This window comes from Pseudopipra pipra, chromosome 3, assembly GCF_036250125.1.
Source record: "Pseudopipra pipra isolate bDixPip1 chromosome 3, bDixPip1.hap1, whole genome shotgun sequence".
NCBI classification, from domain to species: Eukaryota; Metazoa; Chordata; class Aves; order Passeriformes; family Pipridae; genus Pseudopipra; species Pseudopipra pipra.
The window spans coordinates 31044214-31060031 of NC_087551.1; the positions used below are offsets into that span (position 1 = coordinate 31044214).

At 38.1% G+C, this 15818-nt stretch overlaps 2 protein-coding genes across 3 annotated transcripts in view; one reads left to right on the top strand and one right to left on the bottom strand.

Annotated features, from left to right (window-relative positions):
- KCNK5 (potassium two pore domain channel subfamily K member 5) overlaps window positions 1-15818 on the top strand; it is a 575865-nt gene that overhangs the window by 504397 nt on the left and 55650 nt on the right. The window lies entirely within an intron of this gene.
- ZFAND3 (zinc finger AN1-type containing 3) overlaps window positions 6915-15818 on the bottom strand; it is a 131943-nt gene continuing 123039 nt past the window's right edge. For both annotated transcript variants that reach the window (XM_064651087.1, XM_064651088.1), the window contains exon 7: window positions 6915-9521. In XM_064651087.1, coding sequence (XP_064507157.1) covers window positions 9367-9521 — 155 coding nt within the window. In that variant the 3' untranslated portion in view covers window positions 6915-9366. The remainder of the gene's footprint in view (window positions 9522-15818) is intronic.

The following is a 15818-nucleotide window of genomic DNA, read 5'->3' on the forward strand; positions in this document are numbered from 1 at the left end:
AAGAATGTGACTGTGTTTCATATTCTCGAGAAGGAAAGATCTTTTTTATTTTTTTTGGGGGGGAGGGGTTGTGTGGTGTTTGACTAAGTCTTAGTTGCCTGGCTTTTCACCAATACAAAGGAAGTTGTTATGCTTCTTGATAAGGCCTATGTGCCAGCAGAGAAGTAAAACAAAAGATGGTTATAACAGCATCATGTAAACCCATTATCTGTTGCAAACCTTTGAAGTTCAGCCGCCTTCATGGACTGCAAGAGTTGGTGTGCAAAGCTTGTACTTTTATTTGTCTGGCTCTGCTGGCACAGACAGGGCCCCAGCAGCCACAGATAGCAGACCGAATAATTTGTATGTAACAGAAGCATGGCACAAGGAATGTGTCCCCTGGCTGAAGTGAGACAGTCACTTCATCACTGAGGTTTTCTTAAATTGAAGACTATTTACCTGGTAGCTCTTGACTAACATCCTGATGAATTCTGTGCAGGAAGAGTTTACACAGGTTCCTTGGAAGAATTTGCTATTTTAGATTTCTCTGTTTTTCTATATTTAGGCAATCAACCCCTTAGCCATATGCCCTAAAATAAAGGATGAAAATTAGACATTCTAAGACTTAATGCTTTCCTTCTTCTCATATGCTCTGGAGTAGCTGTTATCTAGTAATGGAATTACACAGTATCCACAAACTGTAGTTCACAGTTAAGCTCTCTCAAACAGAAAATTACACCAAGAAATCCATAAACAGTAAGAACAGCAAGGGTCAGACTGTCTTACCATGAAGAATTATATGGTGCAGAAAGCCTATTACCTTTTGTTCTTTCTGCTGTTAATGCCCCAATCTCGATTCCATGGAGCTTTCTGAGAAAAGAGAAATGTAATGTTGTATTTGAAATGCATTTCTGTATCAGAATTCTATTTTGGTACATTTTACACAAAACTGTGTAATTTTTATAGTAGATATTTAACTCTGATATGTTTTATCTGCAGACTGCTCTCAAAATGATTGATCCTCTTTGCCTTTACTCTAGAAAGATGCTGAATGTTGGCTGAGGAAAACTGATCTGTGTTGATGTTAAGTGACTGAATCAGGGCTGGTGTGAAATAAAGGCATTAATCTTTTTGCCTTGCTGGATGCATGCAGACTGTATAGGACCTAACATTTTTTTTCAGTTCCTGTGGAATGATTTAAGTTCCATAGGCTTGTTGAATTTTCTTACCTACCTTTTTGCTACCAGGCAAAGGCTGGTAAAAGAAAGCCACCCCACAATGCATAATTCAATCACAGATCAGCACTGTCTTGTTTAATACTTTTATCTCTTCATAAACAATTTTATTGTTTCACACAACAAACATGGTTAGAAAGAGCTGGTATAATATACAACTTGATTGCCTTCAGGGACTTATGGATAGGTTCTGTGACTCCTGAGATCTTCCAGGGCTTGGGAGAGCAGAGGTGCCACCCCAGCTGCTGAGCCCATGGACAACTGGCACGCGCATGCAGCCGAGGCAGCAGAGTTGGCTTTACCTTTATCATCCAGACGGAGATCAGCAAAGGCAAGGAACTGCTTCTGATTCACGTAACAAGTTTGACTTTGGTCTACTTGACCCATGGTTTCTGTGTCAATAGAATCTGCCTGTTTCAGTAGCTTTTAACAGTGGAGAATTGTCTTCACAAAGCTTGATGTAAAGAAACTAAACAAACCCACAGTATCAACCACATGCTAATAATCTTAAATCAATCACTGTGATTGATGTTTAGCACTACTTGGCAAATGAGTGATAGCTTAATATTTTATCCACAGAATAACAACATTGGGTTAAGACTGGCTTAATGGAAAGGAACAATTAAAGGCAGAACAAAGAGAGAGTTTTTTATTCTTGGCCTGGATGGGTATTTGATACTTGCAGAGTTGGTATTAAACACTGCCTGCATATCTCCAGTGGCTGCAGTATCCAACTATCCCTAAGGTTCCTCATATTGAGAAAGTCCACAAGACAGTTAAGAGAAAGGGAGAAGGGATTTCAATTGGAAGTAGAACTCAGCCTTAATGTTATTTGCTACAGTGTATTAAGACATCTCTAGGAGTTTCATATACTAAACAGCAGCAGTCATTTAACACTTCAAAATTAACATTTTCATTACAGATGGAAACAGCTACCAGCAATACAAGCCTCAGTACCTTTAGATGTGGTCATCTCTACTGTTATGTTGTCTTCACACAGACTCTGCCTCTCAACATGACAATTTGATGTGGAAATGGGCATTATAGTTAATGAGGGAGATTTTGCAAAAGGGATGATGGAGAAAGCCTATGAAAATCACAGCAAATAGAGAAATCAAGGCCTGCATAGGTACTAGAACAGGCCAACAGGTTAAAGTTTCAAACAGCACATAGGACTTGCTGCCTCAAGCAGAGGCAAAGTATTGCTATTGAGGTAGCAGCTGGAATACAGTCAGCATCACCAAGCTGATCCTACACACACACACACTTCCCTTCACCCTTCAGAGTTCTGTGCCCCTGGGACAGCGTGACACACACTACTGAGAAAGATCAGTAACCCAACTGTGTGCAGTCACTCAAACCTCTCAGCTGTTAGGGGGGTGTTTTCAGTGGAATTGCAAATGAACATAATGGTGGTTCCAAGACTAAGTCTCTAGCAGTTAATAATGATTAAACTACACCTACTATTAAACAGGCAAATTGAGATATGGGGACAAGCTACATCTCCCCAGAAGACAAGCCAGACAAGGACTGATAATATGTGTGTGGGTGTGCAGGAAGTGAAAGCTGGTTTTAGTCCAGCAGCATAATTCTGCTACAGCCATTTGATGTCCCAGGGGATTTGTGTGTGTTTATGTGTCCATGTATGGAAAGATCCATTTGGAACTATTATTTTTGAGAAGACCTGAGACCAATCAGTCAAAAAGAGAAAACAAGTGGTATGCAGTGTGACTTGAAAATAGCTGTAAGCTGTAAGTGCTGCTTGTCTGATGAGTATTTCCACCTAGAGAAATATTGGGGGTGGAGGGGGAAGGTGCAACCAAGGGTAGAAAGTCTGCTTGCAGACAGAATAAAGGTTACACCTCTAGCACATGACAGACTATCCAAATGAGCAGGATTCATGCAAAGCTGATATGGGTGGATGAGCTAAAACATTTTTAGGCAGCCATCCTCTTAGCACTCTAGTGTGGACAAGAACAGTTGTGATGGCCACAGCAATTAACTTTAACTTATTGGAGCTCATCATCTTTCTCATGCTGCTGCTAAATGTAGTATGTTAAAAGATGCCTCCAGAAACTGGGGTAGCTAAAGCTTTCAGGAATCTAAACCAAGCGTATATAAACACTGCAGGAGAAGGTGAGGGGGAGAAGACAAATTACTGCTGGAATGAAGAATGAATTTAGCTTAACTCTAGCTCAGACTCTTTTCTCCTTCCTCTAAGAGCCTTGCATTTATTTGCTCCTTTGAAAAGCTGAGAGATGAGACTAAATGTTTCAGGAGCTAACAATGAACCTTTCATTTAGCTTGCTTAATACAGCAGTGCTGATCATGCAGGCCTCTTTCAAGGGATGATACAATGCTGTGCCTTTTTTTTTCTCTCTTTTTTTTAGGATTTTTTAAGGCTAAGAGCCCCTGAACAATCTAGGAGGAGAAAATCACCCCAACATTTTCAAGTGTTCCTTCTGAGAACCCTAAAGAAAGCTCCTGGTGTTGCACCTCTGATGTAGAGTATGACTTCAACACTTCACTTTCACAGATGTCAACTTTTTTTTTCTAAAAATCCTCTAGTTTGAATGCGGTTTTCCATCCTCCTTGAGCATGCTAGTAGAGGAAGTGTCGTCTGCAACTCAGAAAAGACTTGAGGGGACTAAGCAGCAAGGAATCAGTGGGTGCCATCTGTCCTTTTGTGTGAAGGGAGAGCCAACAGACAAGAGTAGGTCTCTATAATTTTATTCTCATTACTTACACAGTCACTGCACCGTGCTACAAGTTATTAACTCACAGCATCCTACTGCCCGTTAGGCTTTGCACAAACCCAGCAGAAAGGAACATTCTGCTTATGCTTAAACTATTGCCATCAACACTTGCTACTATCTGAAGAACAAAACCCTTTTGTTAGAGGATGCAGTTATCATCATCTTTAAAAACTATATATAATTTCAGTAATCTTTCCCTAAAGCTTCAGATGCATGTACTGAATTTGAAATCATTTACAGTTAGTCTTATAAAGTTCTGCTTGTTTTTCTTCTAAAGAAAATAGCAGCATATTGCAAAATAGGAAGGTCCATTAGTAAAATATGTAGTTATTACTAAATAATCCATCAAAAAGGTTTTCTAATTATGACGGTCCCATTTAATTTCTTTGCATATAACATGTTGCAGACTGGACTCAGACACAGGTATATTCACAAAGATAAAGCAAAATAGTTTTCTGTATTACCAAGTCAAAAAAGTTGGTGCTGTTTGGCAAGTAATTATCTGCCTTTTTACTCTTTTATGATCCGAGCTGAATGGAAGAGGAAGGTGGATGTGATCACTAAGCACTTATCACTTGGCACCCTCTGCTTTTATGCCTTCTTTCCTCCTGACTAACTTCAGATTGGAAGATGAAGTGTCCAGAGTTTATGGGAAGGTGTGTTTGAACAATATCACAGAACTGCAGTTCAAAATCCCCATAGCTCAACATCCAGAACAGGTAAATTTTGTCTGCATTATATTTCAGTTAACTGAAGAAATAGCCTGACACTGCAGTAAAATACAAGGAGGTTATCACTTCTATATACCAACATCTATATTTTAATCCACCCAGACTGACATGCAGGGACTTGTAAGAATAACAAAGTTGATGGTTTTTTTTTTCCTGTGGGGAGTACTGAAAAGCCAAAAAGAGGAACATTCAAGCAGAACTACTTTCAAATGCCCAGCTGCACATGCTGACTGCCCCAACAAAAAGGAAAAATGAATGAAGACTAGGAAGAGAGTCCTTCTCACTGATGTCTTTCAGAAGTGGCTCTTCCCACCAGCAGCAAAGTTTGCTGTCCCAAAACAGCTGCTGATAATGAGAAATAAAGCCCACTATTGCAAAAGTTTACCATGTAAAGCGTACACTGTAAATACTTTTGAACAATTTAATCTTATGCACTCTTTTTGCACCGTGGTCCTTTGTGTAGTAAAGTGTGTACAGGCACAGTCTTAACTAAGCATCAGATTATTAACTGGGTCTACTAGAATTGTATCCTTACACAGCAGCTCCTGCCACAACAGTTTTTGAGTTGGACCACAGCTTACTAATGTTTATATTATTTTTGTTCTGTGTGCAGAATTCTAATCAGGTATTTGAGTAATGAAATAAACCATCTGTTGCCAGTAAATACAGTTCATTTTAAATAGTGTGATCTTAAATGTTTCCATTTGTTTTCTAGGTATAAAAGTTTCCAGGAGAACACAAACTTATTTCCACCATGAACTGGCTACAAGCTCATTGTTACATTAAGGGATTACTTTGATTAGACCTTCTCTTTGCTGTTCCTCTGATGACTGACAATTTCAGTAACTACAATACAACAAAGAGAACGTTAATTCATTTGTCTGGGCACTTGACTGTCTACACACCAATTGCGAGGACAGGTGCTGTCAGATATTCCACTGGCTCATTGCTTGGAGTCTGTTATAAAATCTGTATTTTTATGACTCCGTTAGTATCAGTTTTCCTCCCCAGTGTGTCTCTGTACTGAAATAATCATTGTAAGATAACAAAAAAGTGCTTTTATCTCCTAGAGATTTATATCCAAGTTGTAGCATAATCACAGAAGGAATTGCTGATGGCAGAATGAACTGACCACCACAGAGAGTACAAAGCTAAATATAGAGAGGACATTGTATTCACTAGGCCAGGGGATTACAATTTAGCCAAAAGAAAAGTCATGCAAAATTCAAGTTTTGAATGTATTTATCACCTTCCATTGAGTGGATAAAAGCAGTTAATATTACTTTTGGACTGCTACAATTGCACCAGGACTCTTTTCAGGGTGTTGCCTGTGCACTACTGAAGAGTAGCTCCTGTTCTCAGGTACCTCATGTTACAGTTACACTGATGCTCATTCAAGACACTGAGCTGCTTCAAAACAGAAATGTCTGCAATTAACGACAGGCTCTGGCACAGCAACCTTCACGGGCAATTCTTGTTTATCCTTGAAGCCCTGGGCTCACAGCCAGTTGTAGGTTTGAAACTTGATGAAAAGGCAGAGCTGTTTTATGTAACTTACCTTTACTAGAACACAGCCATCTTGTTCAAGAATCATGAAGAGTTTTATAATTGAAAGTACTCCATGAATTTGAGAAAAAAATGCATGTATGTGTCCCATGAATCAGGCATAATTTCAATTCCAAATAATTTTCAAAATTGTTTTTAAATAATTATTTCTATATTCTCTCTCCCTCTAATACACTAAATTGCTTTTTTAATTAGCCTTGTGTTTCTAGCATCCAAATGATTAAGAAACAATAGTTATTCCTCTATTTATCCATCAGGAATACAGCTATTCTAGGTGAAGTTGTCAAAGTGCATGAAAGAATATTTAAGACATTTTAATGCCAATGATGCCGCGTACAATATGCATTCGATGTAGAGAGTATGCACAGCTTATTCACTTGACTACTGTATCTAACCTCAAAGTTAAATGGACCACATTGGCTATAGTAGATTTGCTTATAAAACAAACCACTAAAACCCAGCAGGCACACTCTCCTTCCCTTCCAAGCCAGCAGAAAATCCTGTCCACCTTTCCCCAATTTTAAATTCAGCTTGAAGTTACTGACCTAATGTTGGTATTTTCTCCATTTATATTTCTTACATAAATTTACAGCAGAAGTGGTGCAAAATAGCATGACCTGTTGGAATAGGCAGAAAGGAATTCAAACTTTAATCTGATTGGTTTAATTTTTTTTTTAGCATGAGGAAAAAGAATAAAGTTACAAGGTTCTTTTAATATTTTCACAATGTTAAACTAAAACTGAGCTCTAGGCTACAAGTGTAAGTAAATCTAGAACACAAAAGGGTTAAATAAGATCTTCTTTTAAGATACAAGAACTTAAGCTTTCTTTACGTTTAACAAACTTCACAGAACAGATACTGCAAAGGAACAACCCCCTCCCCAACTTCTTGCTTAAAGTGAACATTGTCCATAATTCACATAAACTTTTAGTGTTCTCTCAAGAGCCACCTTGAAACCATCTGTGCACTTGTAATGAGATTAAAGAGAATATTAAGGAGGAACAAAATAGCATCTTCAGTATTAATGCAGAAAAGTCTTGTGTATCAATCAGAATGCCCATCGAACACTAGGATAGGATTTTGTACGAAAAGAAAGTGCGTATCACAGCAGCCGCCAAAATTCATGTTATTTTAACTCCTCAAAGCAAATGTAAATAATATTCTTGGACAATCCCTCTCACCAGGACCATTTCCTGAAAATGCAGCACAATTCAGAAGATTCTGCTGCTGGTTTCATATTCTTGAATAACAACAACAAGAAAAAAAAACAGCTTGCCTTTTGGATAGCTTGCATTTATGATGATGGGACACTTCTGATGGTTAATGCTAATACAGTCAGATGCTGTCTGTCTGGAGAGACACACATATATATATATTTATATTCTTTTTTAATTAGTTGTCTCATTGTTAAAGTTCCTAACTGGCTACCAAAGTAACACTATAATTTGGCCTATAATGAGTTAATTACCTGTAACAAGTAGAATGGAGGATGACTCATACAAGCTCACTCCCAAAACACAGGGGTTTTTCAAGTGACATGTCACTTCACCCCCTGGATGTTTTAGATCTGCCCAGTATTTGAAGATGAGACAGTCTTTCCTTCCCTCAGGTTTTCTTACAAATTTACCCACTTGTTAATAACTTACTAGTAGACTGAGAAGTTAAATTCATTCAGGACTAAGCTGGGCGACATCGGTACAGATCCTTTTTACTTGCAAAAACCCCTGTGCAGCAGGAGACAGCCCGATTATGAAGTCTGCTTTTTTGTTTCCAAACTGACAAAACTGGTGCAATTCGGCTCAGCTCAATGTGACATACCGTAATACAGAACCATAGGTCTAACCATATCCAGAACATTCTACTCCATGTAATGCTTTTCACATCCACTTGCTATACTTGCTTTGCGGGCAGAGATTTTCTTGAGAGCGTTCAGCTGCATAGAAGGAGGGCTGGTAGAGCCCATTTGATTATCTCATTGACACTCTGGACGTGAGGAACACAAACTCATTCTGGAAAAGGGTGTTTTACAGGTTGTTCCCCAATACTGTTACTGAATTCCGTTTGCTACAAAATGTCCTTTTTTTTCCCCAATATATAAGTCTAGCTACAGAAAGTCAGTCTGTAGAATCCAGCCATGGCTACTGTGCTGTGAATTAGCCTTATTTGATCAATTATCAGATACCTGCACTTAGCAAAAGGCAAACAAGAGCCAATCAGGTTTCGGCCGGTGGGAATGGCTGCACTGCTCAAGGTACGTGGAACCTGTTCACACAACGCGTAGAATCTCTGTGGATGCCATGAAAAAGTATGCACCATTTACTGCTCCGGGATGGAGCTGGCTTTAAAGTGAGATCATAATTTAACAGAGAAGAAAGAAAAAAAAAAAAAAGAAAAAAAACCCAAAACCCTGATAGGTTCTTTATAGTAAGATACATATAAAAATTTTTCATAAGAATCTCTGTCCCCCTTTCTTTTTGGCTTCCTGGGAAGAACCAGAAAGGTGTTCCTACCCCAACAGAATCCCTGATGCTGGTGACACTGCCTAACTCAAAAGCCACACGCAATGAAGGCACGAGTGACCAGTCAGGTCTTCTGGGCTTAAGCAGCTGCAGTTGCTGCTCTTAGTAGTATTTCACCTCCTCAGGATTCACTAGCAGTGAAGAGGTGAAAGGCTGCACATTAAACAGTTTGTCTGAAAGCCATGTGCATAGCAAACTTTTACACCAGCTTCTATACAACTATTTGTTTTAACTCTGCAGCTGGAATGTTTCCAGCATAAGGCTTTTAGAGTGACTCCAGCAATAACAGAAGCCTTTGGATTTTTCTCGCTTTGTTTAAATCCACTAGCCATACTCAAAAATAATATTTCTCCATGTTTTATTTTTATACGGTGGCTAGCAGGCACCTTAGTAACCAGCCAGAAATCAATTTCAACCACCATCAACCCCTAAACTACAGTACCAGGACGGTTGGCTAAAGAAAGGAAACTGATTGGCTGTAGTCTGAAACTTGCCTAGTACAAGGTGTCTGGCTGACTTTGTCCTAAATAAGGCTAACATTAGTGAACTAAGAGAACAGCATTTGGTTGCAGTCTTGCACTCAGGAACATCCTTCGCCAATGCGTTGGCAAGATCTCCCTACTTTCCGATCCAGTTTCACCATTTTCATAATGGCTTCCTCACGCCCACGCCCCATGTGGTCAAACGTGCAGTCATGTTGTTCGGGCAGGCGATGTAACATACAGAACACGTAACCTGCCGTGGAGAGGGAAACAAAAGATACAGTTAGGGACTTGGCTTCAGTGGTGGAATCTTACCTCAATCAGTATTGAAGGATCCCCACCCACCGGGGGATTACTCAGTTCTCAAAAATCAATGCCACCTTAAAGTTTTTACTTGTCTTCCTTACAGGGTATTAATAAATATTTGATCATTTACTGCATTTTGCTGATCATTTATCAACACAGTACCAAAGCTCAAGTCATATCAGATTTGTGGGGGTTTTTTGTCATCCTCTCTTCTTACAGAGGAAGCCTCCAAAATCATCTAAGTTAGGTATACACAGATAGTAACAAAGCTAATGCTTTTGGGTTTTGATCATCTTCACTGAAATCATGTCTACTTTCAAGCGGAGTTGGTTGTCATTTCTAAAATTCATGCCTATGGTACTCTAGGTTGAACTTCCAAGCAGACATTTAAGTCAGAACTGTTAAATTTAGGCACCTTTCTTCCTCCTCACTGCCAACATTGGCAGCGACTGCAGGAGAGTTCACTGCTCCTTCACTGTTCCAGTTTTCAGAAGTTTCTCTTCGTGAACCATTCTGACACTAACCACAGGGGGGAACAGGCATTTGACACAGGGCCATGTCATGCCACATCATCTTGCTCTGTAGCTGAAAAGATGTAGGTTATTTTCTCTTTGTCTAAAGCTAGTCAATGTTATCCAGCTTTCCAGGGAGCATGTGACTTAGAAACATGTCAATACTTTTTCCTGCAGGTGAGGAGGGCATCTTCCAGAGCTACCACTTTCTAGCCTACAAAGGAAATCAGCTTTTTTCTTTTTTGTCTGTAACGCTTTGTAACAGTAAAGAAATTGCCTCAAATTTCCTACTTCCAAAAGTAATGTTAACTAGCAATAAGTAGTATTAAGATGATATAAGAGGGAAAAGAGTCACACAGTTAGAGGGCTCATGCAGCCCACTGCAAACAAAACAAAGTATGGTATTGCCTCTATGCTGTGATATTTTTACTGTCTGATGGTACAAAGGGCAACACACTGCCTCTTACTTGAGTGCTTTACATTACTGCTGCTCCTCGAATGCTCAAAAGATACAAAACCCACAAAACTGTGGTATTGGAGAGATGGAAAAGGATAAAAATGAGTGAGTGAATAATTGTTTGTGCATATATACACAGATATATATATATATATATATATAAAAAATACATGCATGAAATATTTCAAGTTCCTGGACTATAAAACGTCAACTGCAGGAGAGAACGACAGGCTACCTTTATATTAGGGTGATTGTTAAAAAAACATAGAGGGAAAAAAGTATCACATATGGAATTATTAAAAAAAAAAAAAAAAGAACAAGAAAACCGGATTTATCGTTGCTCTTTGTTTCAGTAGCATCAGGCTGTGAAAAGACATGACTATTATCTGTGGCTGGCTTTGAAACTCAGTTCTAGGAACAAAGCAAGAAAGGTAAGTTTTCTATATTGGTATATACAATTCAGAAATATGGATGGAAGCATGCAGATTGAATTGATATGTATCTTGCCCCTTGTGATCATTGCCTCCCATCCCAGTCTGGGTCATACCACACTCAAATGTGACAAATACCTTTCCTGAGGTGCCAAAAATTCAAAGTCTGATTGTTAAAATGAAAACATCCTTGGACTGTAGGTTCAGTACTGTACAGGCATTTCACTCAATTCTTTCTCACATGGTCTGAAGGTTTCCCTTACTTCTTGAAATAAAATTTCAAATTGCTGAATCAATGTCCACTGCAGGTACAAGAATACATAAACACCTAACTAGATGAGCTCAAAAATGAAGTTCATCAGCTTATCTGCAATGAATGTGCAAGAAGTAGATGCACGAAACTCTGCAGATATGGACTGGGCAGGAGGCATCTCAGTCCTTTATATGTAAAAACTGTTTTTTAAATCCTGATGGTTTCACAGATCCTTTCCAACCATATGTAGAAATGCCATCTAATACTATCTAAAAGAGACCTTGAAAATTTATACAATCTTCTACATTGCTTCAGCAAGACCTTTTTGACAGTTCTATAAATCTAGTAAAAAGGTACATATACAACATGATTTATCACTTTTGAAAATGACCTTTCAATTGCCCCATCGTCTCACCTTCTACAAAGCCTCCTGTCTCTTGCAGACAAGCAGAGCTTCATGATGTTTCTTTCTACATTGCAACCTCCAGTACAATCTATTCTGTCCTTTGATGTATGTTTATTTCTTTTTTGAACACCTTTTAGTTCTTTTTAGAGCATGTTTTCACATAGGAAAATCTGCAGTGTGTACTACATTTATTCCATGTGATACATTATTTATTTTTTTTCTCTTAGTCAAGTATTTTTATGCAGAATTTCCATAACTGTCCACAAAAAAATGACAGGTGATTTTCATTTTCCCAGAGTATGGGAACAGCATTTCTAATTTCAGCAACTAAATAATCTAAACCTGTTATTAATATCTACATATTTAAATATGTACTGCTAATTAGAACAGACAGTACCTAGTGAAAGAATACCCAAGCACATTTTGAATGTTACTAAAATAGTTTTGCATATATTGGCTGATCTTAAGGAAGGGGGTTTATTCTTTTTGAATTAGCAATGCCGATCTTCTGGAAGCTCCATTTCCAAAAAGAGAATTCAGATCTTTAGTCTCATTGCTTCAAATGCCTAGGTCACTTCAAGGATTGGAACTTGTATTTTTGTTATGTTTTATTTGAAATTTAAAGGACTTTTAAACACTGTTATATAGTAGCTAATTGAGTGACAGTAGTTCTGGACATTTTTTCATTAGTTCAGAGTGGATATATTCAATTAAGTTATTACTGCTATATTCACTCCTTACTTCTTCATTGCTTTGGAAATCAGAAAGGACATTCTGTGGTCTGCGTGTGCACAAATGCCTGATGTCACATCAATGCCATCAGTTTTTACAACAGTTCCATTATTAACTTGTGTATTCTGGGGCAGAAGACCAATATATGTACTTGTATTTTGATCCTTAAAGCCAATCCACATTTAGAAGCGAAACATTTTCTCCTGAGAACTCTGCTTTTATAGTTATAAAGTAAGTTAGATAAATGAACTCTCGCAGTGCATTTGCTGTTAAGTTCATTATGGGACGGTATCAAATACAGGTTGTCTCCTCTACAGGAATTTACTGAGAAATGCTTCTTTTAGCACACTATAACTAAAACACAAAATAAATAATGTTCTGCAAGGGGAAAGAGCACTGGAAAAGGGAATCCATCTGCCAACTAAAGTTCGTTTACCCAAGTCATCAACCAAAATCATGCCAGACTTCCACTCCAAGCATAGAAGATTTCAATCTAGTAAATGTAATAATACATCTCACTGCACTGCAATTGTTGTTTTCTGATATTAGAAGTAAACTATGAATCACCTACTCCTCAGGTCTCCAAGGCAAACATCTTGGAAAAACATTATGTAGTGCCTCAAAACATCTGAGCTCCTCTGAGCACCCCAGAAACTACTTCACAATACATCATCAAAAAATTCACTTCCATTTCATCACCAGAGCACAAATGGCTGAAGCCATAAAGCAATGCACTATCTCTGCCTTACGGAGGAGTCATTCAAAGGAAGCTCAAGATTGCATACAAGAAGCTGTGAAGTTGCTTTCATCATTCCTGAGGAACCTCCTGGGAAAGGGCAGTTGGAGAGGACATAAAACAGTACAGTCTCCCACATTGAAGACCAGAGAATATCACAGACCTACAGTTTCCTGTGCATGGGTGATGATGAAAAATGATGGCATATTCTTCATTGCTACATTCAAGAACACTAGTTAGATGGGAGGATGGAATGACAATAAGCAAATGTTTCAACTCAAACCTACACTTAATTGTTAAGTTTTTGTTTTCAAATTCTAAAATCAGTAAGCAACTTAAATACCAATAAAATGATAAGTGAATATTCAGAAAAATATTAACTAAATAGCATATTAATCCACAACAAAGAAGTCAGATTGTAATTTTTGTGGGCCCCTGATTTTATTTGAATTTCTTTCTTTTTGTTAACCCAACAGAAAGTAGTCAGACTTTTTGGAATGTGGCACAAATGCCTAGCAATTGGATTACTGCAAGCTACCAGTGGAGAAGCACAGCACACTGGTGGGACTACTCTAGTGGATGTCCTTGGCCAGGCATGGAGGTTCCAGACTTTGCTAATGTACTGCTGGAGAACTTCCCACTGTTACATAAAAGATATAATAAATATAATGATCCCTATTATGTGAATAGCATTGTGACAGAAAGGAAACTCCTTTTTCTCCCACCCAGAGATTCTGGTCCTGATCTCATTGATAAGACATTCAGAAAGCTGCTAAAAGAAGACAGACTGGATTGAGTGCCTGGTTTGAAAAGTGGTGAAAGTGCCAAACAAACTTATTAAAGATTTACACAGCTTACACATTTACAGTGACTATAAAGCATTTAAAAGCATCTCTGTTGGAAACATCTTGATATACATTACCTAAAAAGTTGCTGTCTGCTGCCACAATTACTCTGATATTCAGTATATTCATACTTTTGTTTTTGAAGTATAGGGAGCATATTTGGACTCTGCCACACAGCGCATGTGTCACATGGATAATTCGGCAGCTCCATCTACCAAAGAAAACTGAACCTCACGTATGTAGAGGTACATTTTTGTGCTTCTGAAAGCTAAACCATTCAAGTATCACTGCTGACAGGAAAAGACAAAGCTCTTCATTGCCAAGTACCATCAATCATCTTAATTATTCACACTAAACATTTATGTTTTCATTGCATGCACTAACTGCTCTGAAGGTTTAGTTTTCTATACTACAGTGACTCCTCTTGATTCCTTCAAAGAAACTCCCACTAGTAGGTAAAAGAAAGTGTAGTCAATATTACCATAAAAATCAGAGATTCTGGTACTTCAAAATCATCTTACCTGCCCACTAGTATTGGTATTTATCATTTCCATTCCCAAGGCAAAAGTCAGAAGTTCAAAACTGTCAAAATTTGCAGCTTACACAATTTTCAAATTTTATTTAATAAACAACCTGTTAGCATAGGGCCTTATACAAACCCTATTTTAAAGCAGTCTTAATAATGACATAGAGATAATCCTGTGCAGAATTCTGTGCTGTGTCCTTTGACTTCTTTACATTCTTCACAAGATATTTTACTTCTCTTGCAAATTTGAAATTCTAATCAACAGATGTTCAAACAGAACTGAAAAACATCTTGTAACTTAAAGAGTTGAAGATGCTGTAAAAATTCTCTACCAAAGATACATTATCTAACAAGGTATGTCTGAATCTATAAGCAGATTTCTGTGCAAGAACAAATTTGAACATCTCTTTCAAAGATGAACATATCTACAAGGTATCACACAGCACAGCCAAAGCAGGCAGATTAGCCAGCAGAGGAGATTAGCTCATGCCGCCATACATGGCTGCTGCAGCACTGTTGAGAATAACTGGACATCATTCTCTGAAAGTGTCTAGTAATCCCCAAAACAACATTTATGCATCTCCCCCACCCCTTCAATTGGAACAAAGAATTTAATATGTTGCAAATTATACTAACAATAAAGCTATTTTTAAAAAGTGTGGGAGGGAAATATTCTTTTTTTAAAGACATGAGAGAGGTAAGAAATAAATGGAAGAGTAGAACAAATAACTACCAAGATACAAAGCAAGATCCTACAGGCTTGCACATAGAGTAACTCAGAAAACACTTGCTCTCTGGTTTTCAGTATAATCCAGTTTGCTCCCCTAGTGTTCTGCAGATTGTGCAAAAAGAACATGCAGTAATGGAAGGATGTGAAAGAGCACTATCGTCCAGACTAGCAAAACGTCCAGTGCAGCTTACATGCACTGCTGTTTTGCAATATAAATATATTCTAGCTTGCTGATATCTTGTATAATTCTCCTTCTAGCATATGCTCTAATTACCTCTTCTCTCTCTTCTATGAGGAATGTTCTGCACTGGCATTGTCAGCTTTCATTTCACACCTCAAGGAAGTTTCAATTTACTGACATTTTCTATAAAACCAAACCAAACCCCACTAAGCTAAACAACAAACTTTTAGAAATAAGTGAGCTAAACTCTTTCCCTTTCCCAGTTTTGCAAGTTGTCATGGACTTTGATTAAGTGCTAAAGGAGTTCAGAATAACTTGTTTGGGAATCTTGGTTGTCCTTCATTTCCAAGGGGAGTAGGCCACATTATGGTGAAGCTTTTTAACCAGATAGATGTATTTATTAAAACTCCACAAAACATAGCTTCAGGCAGTCCT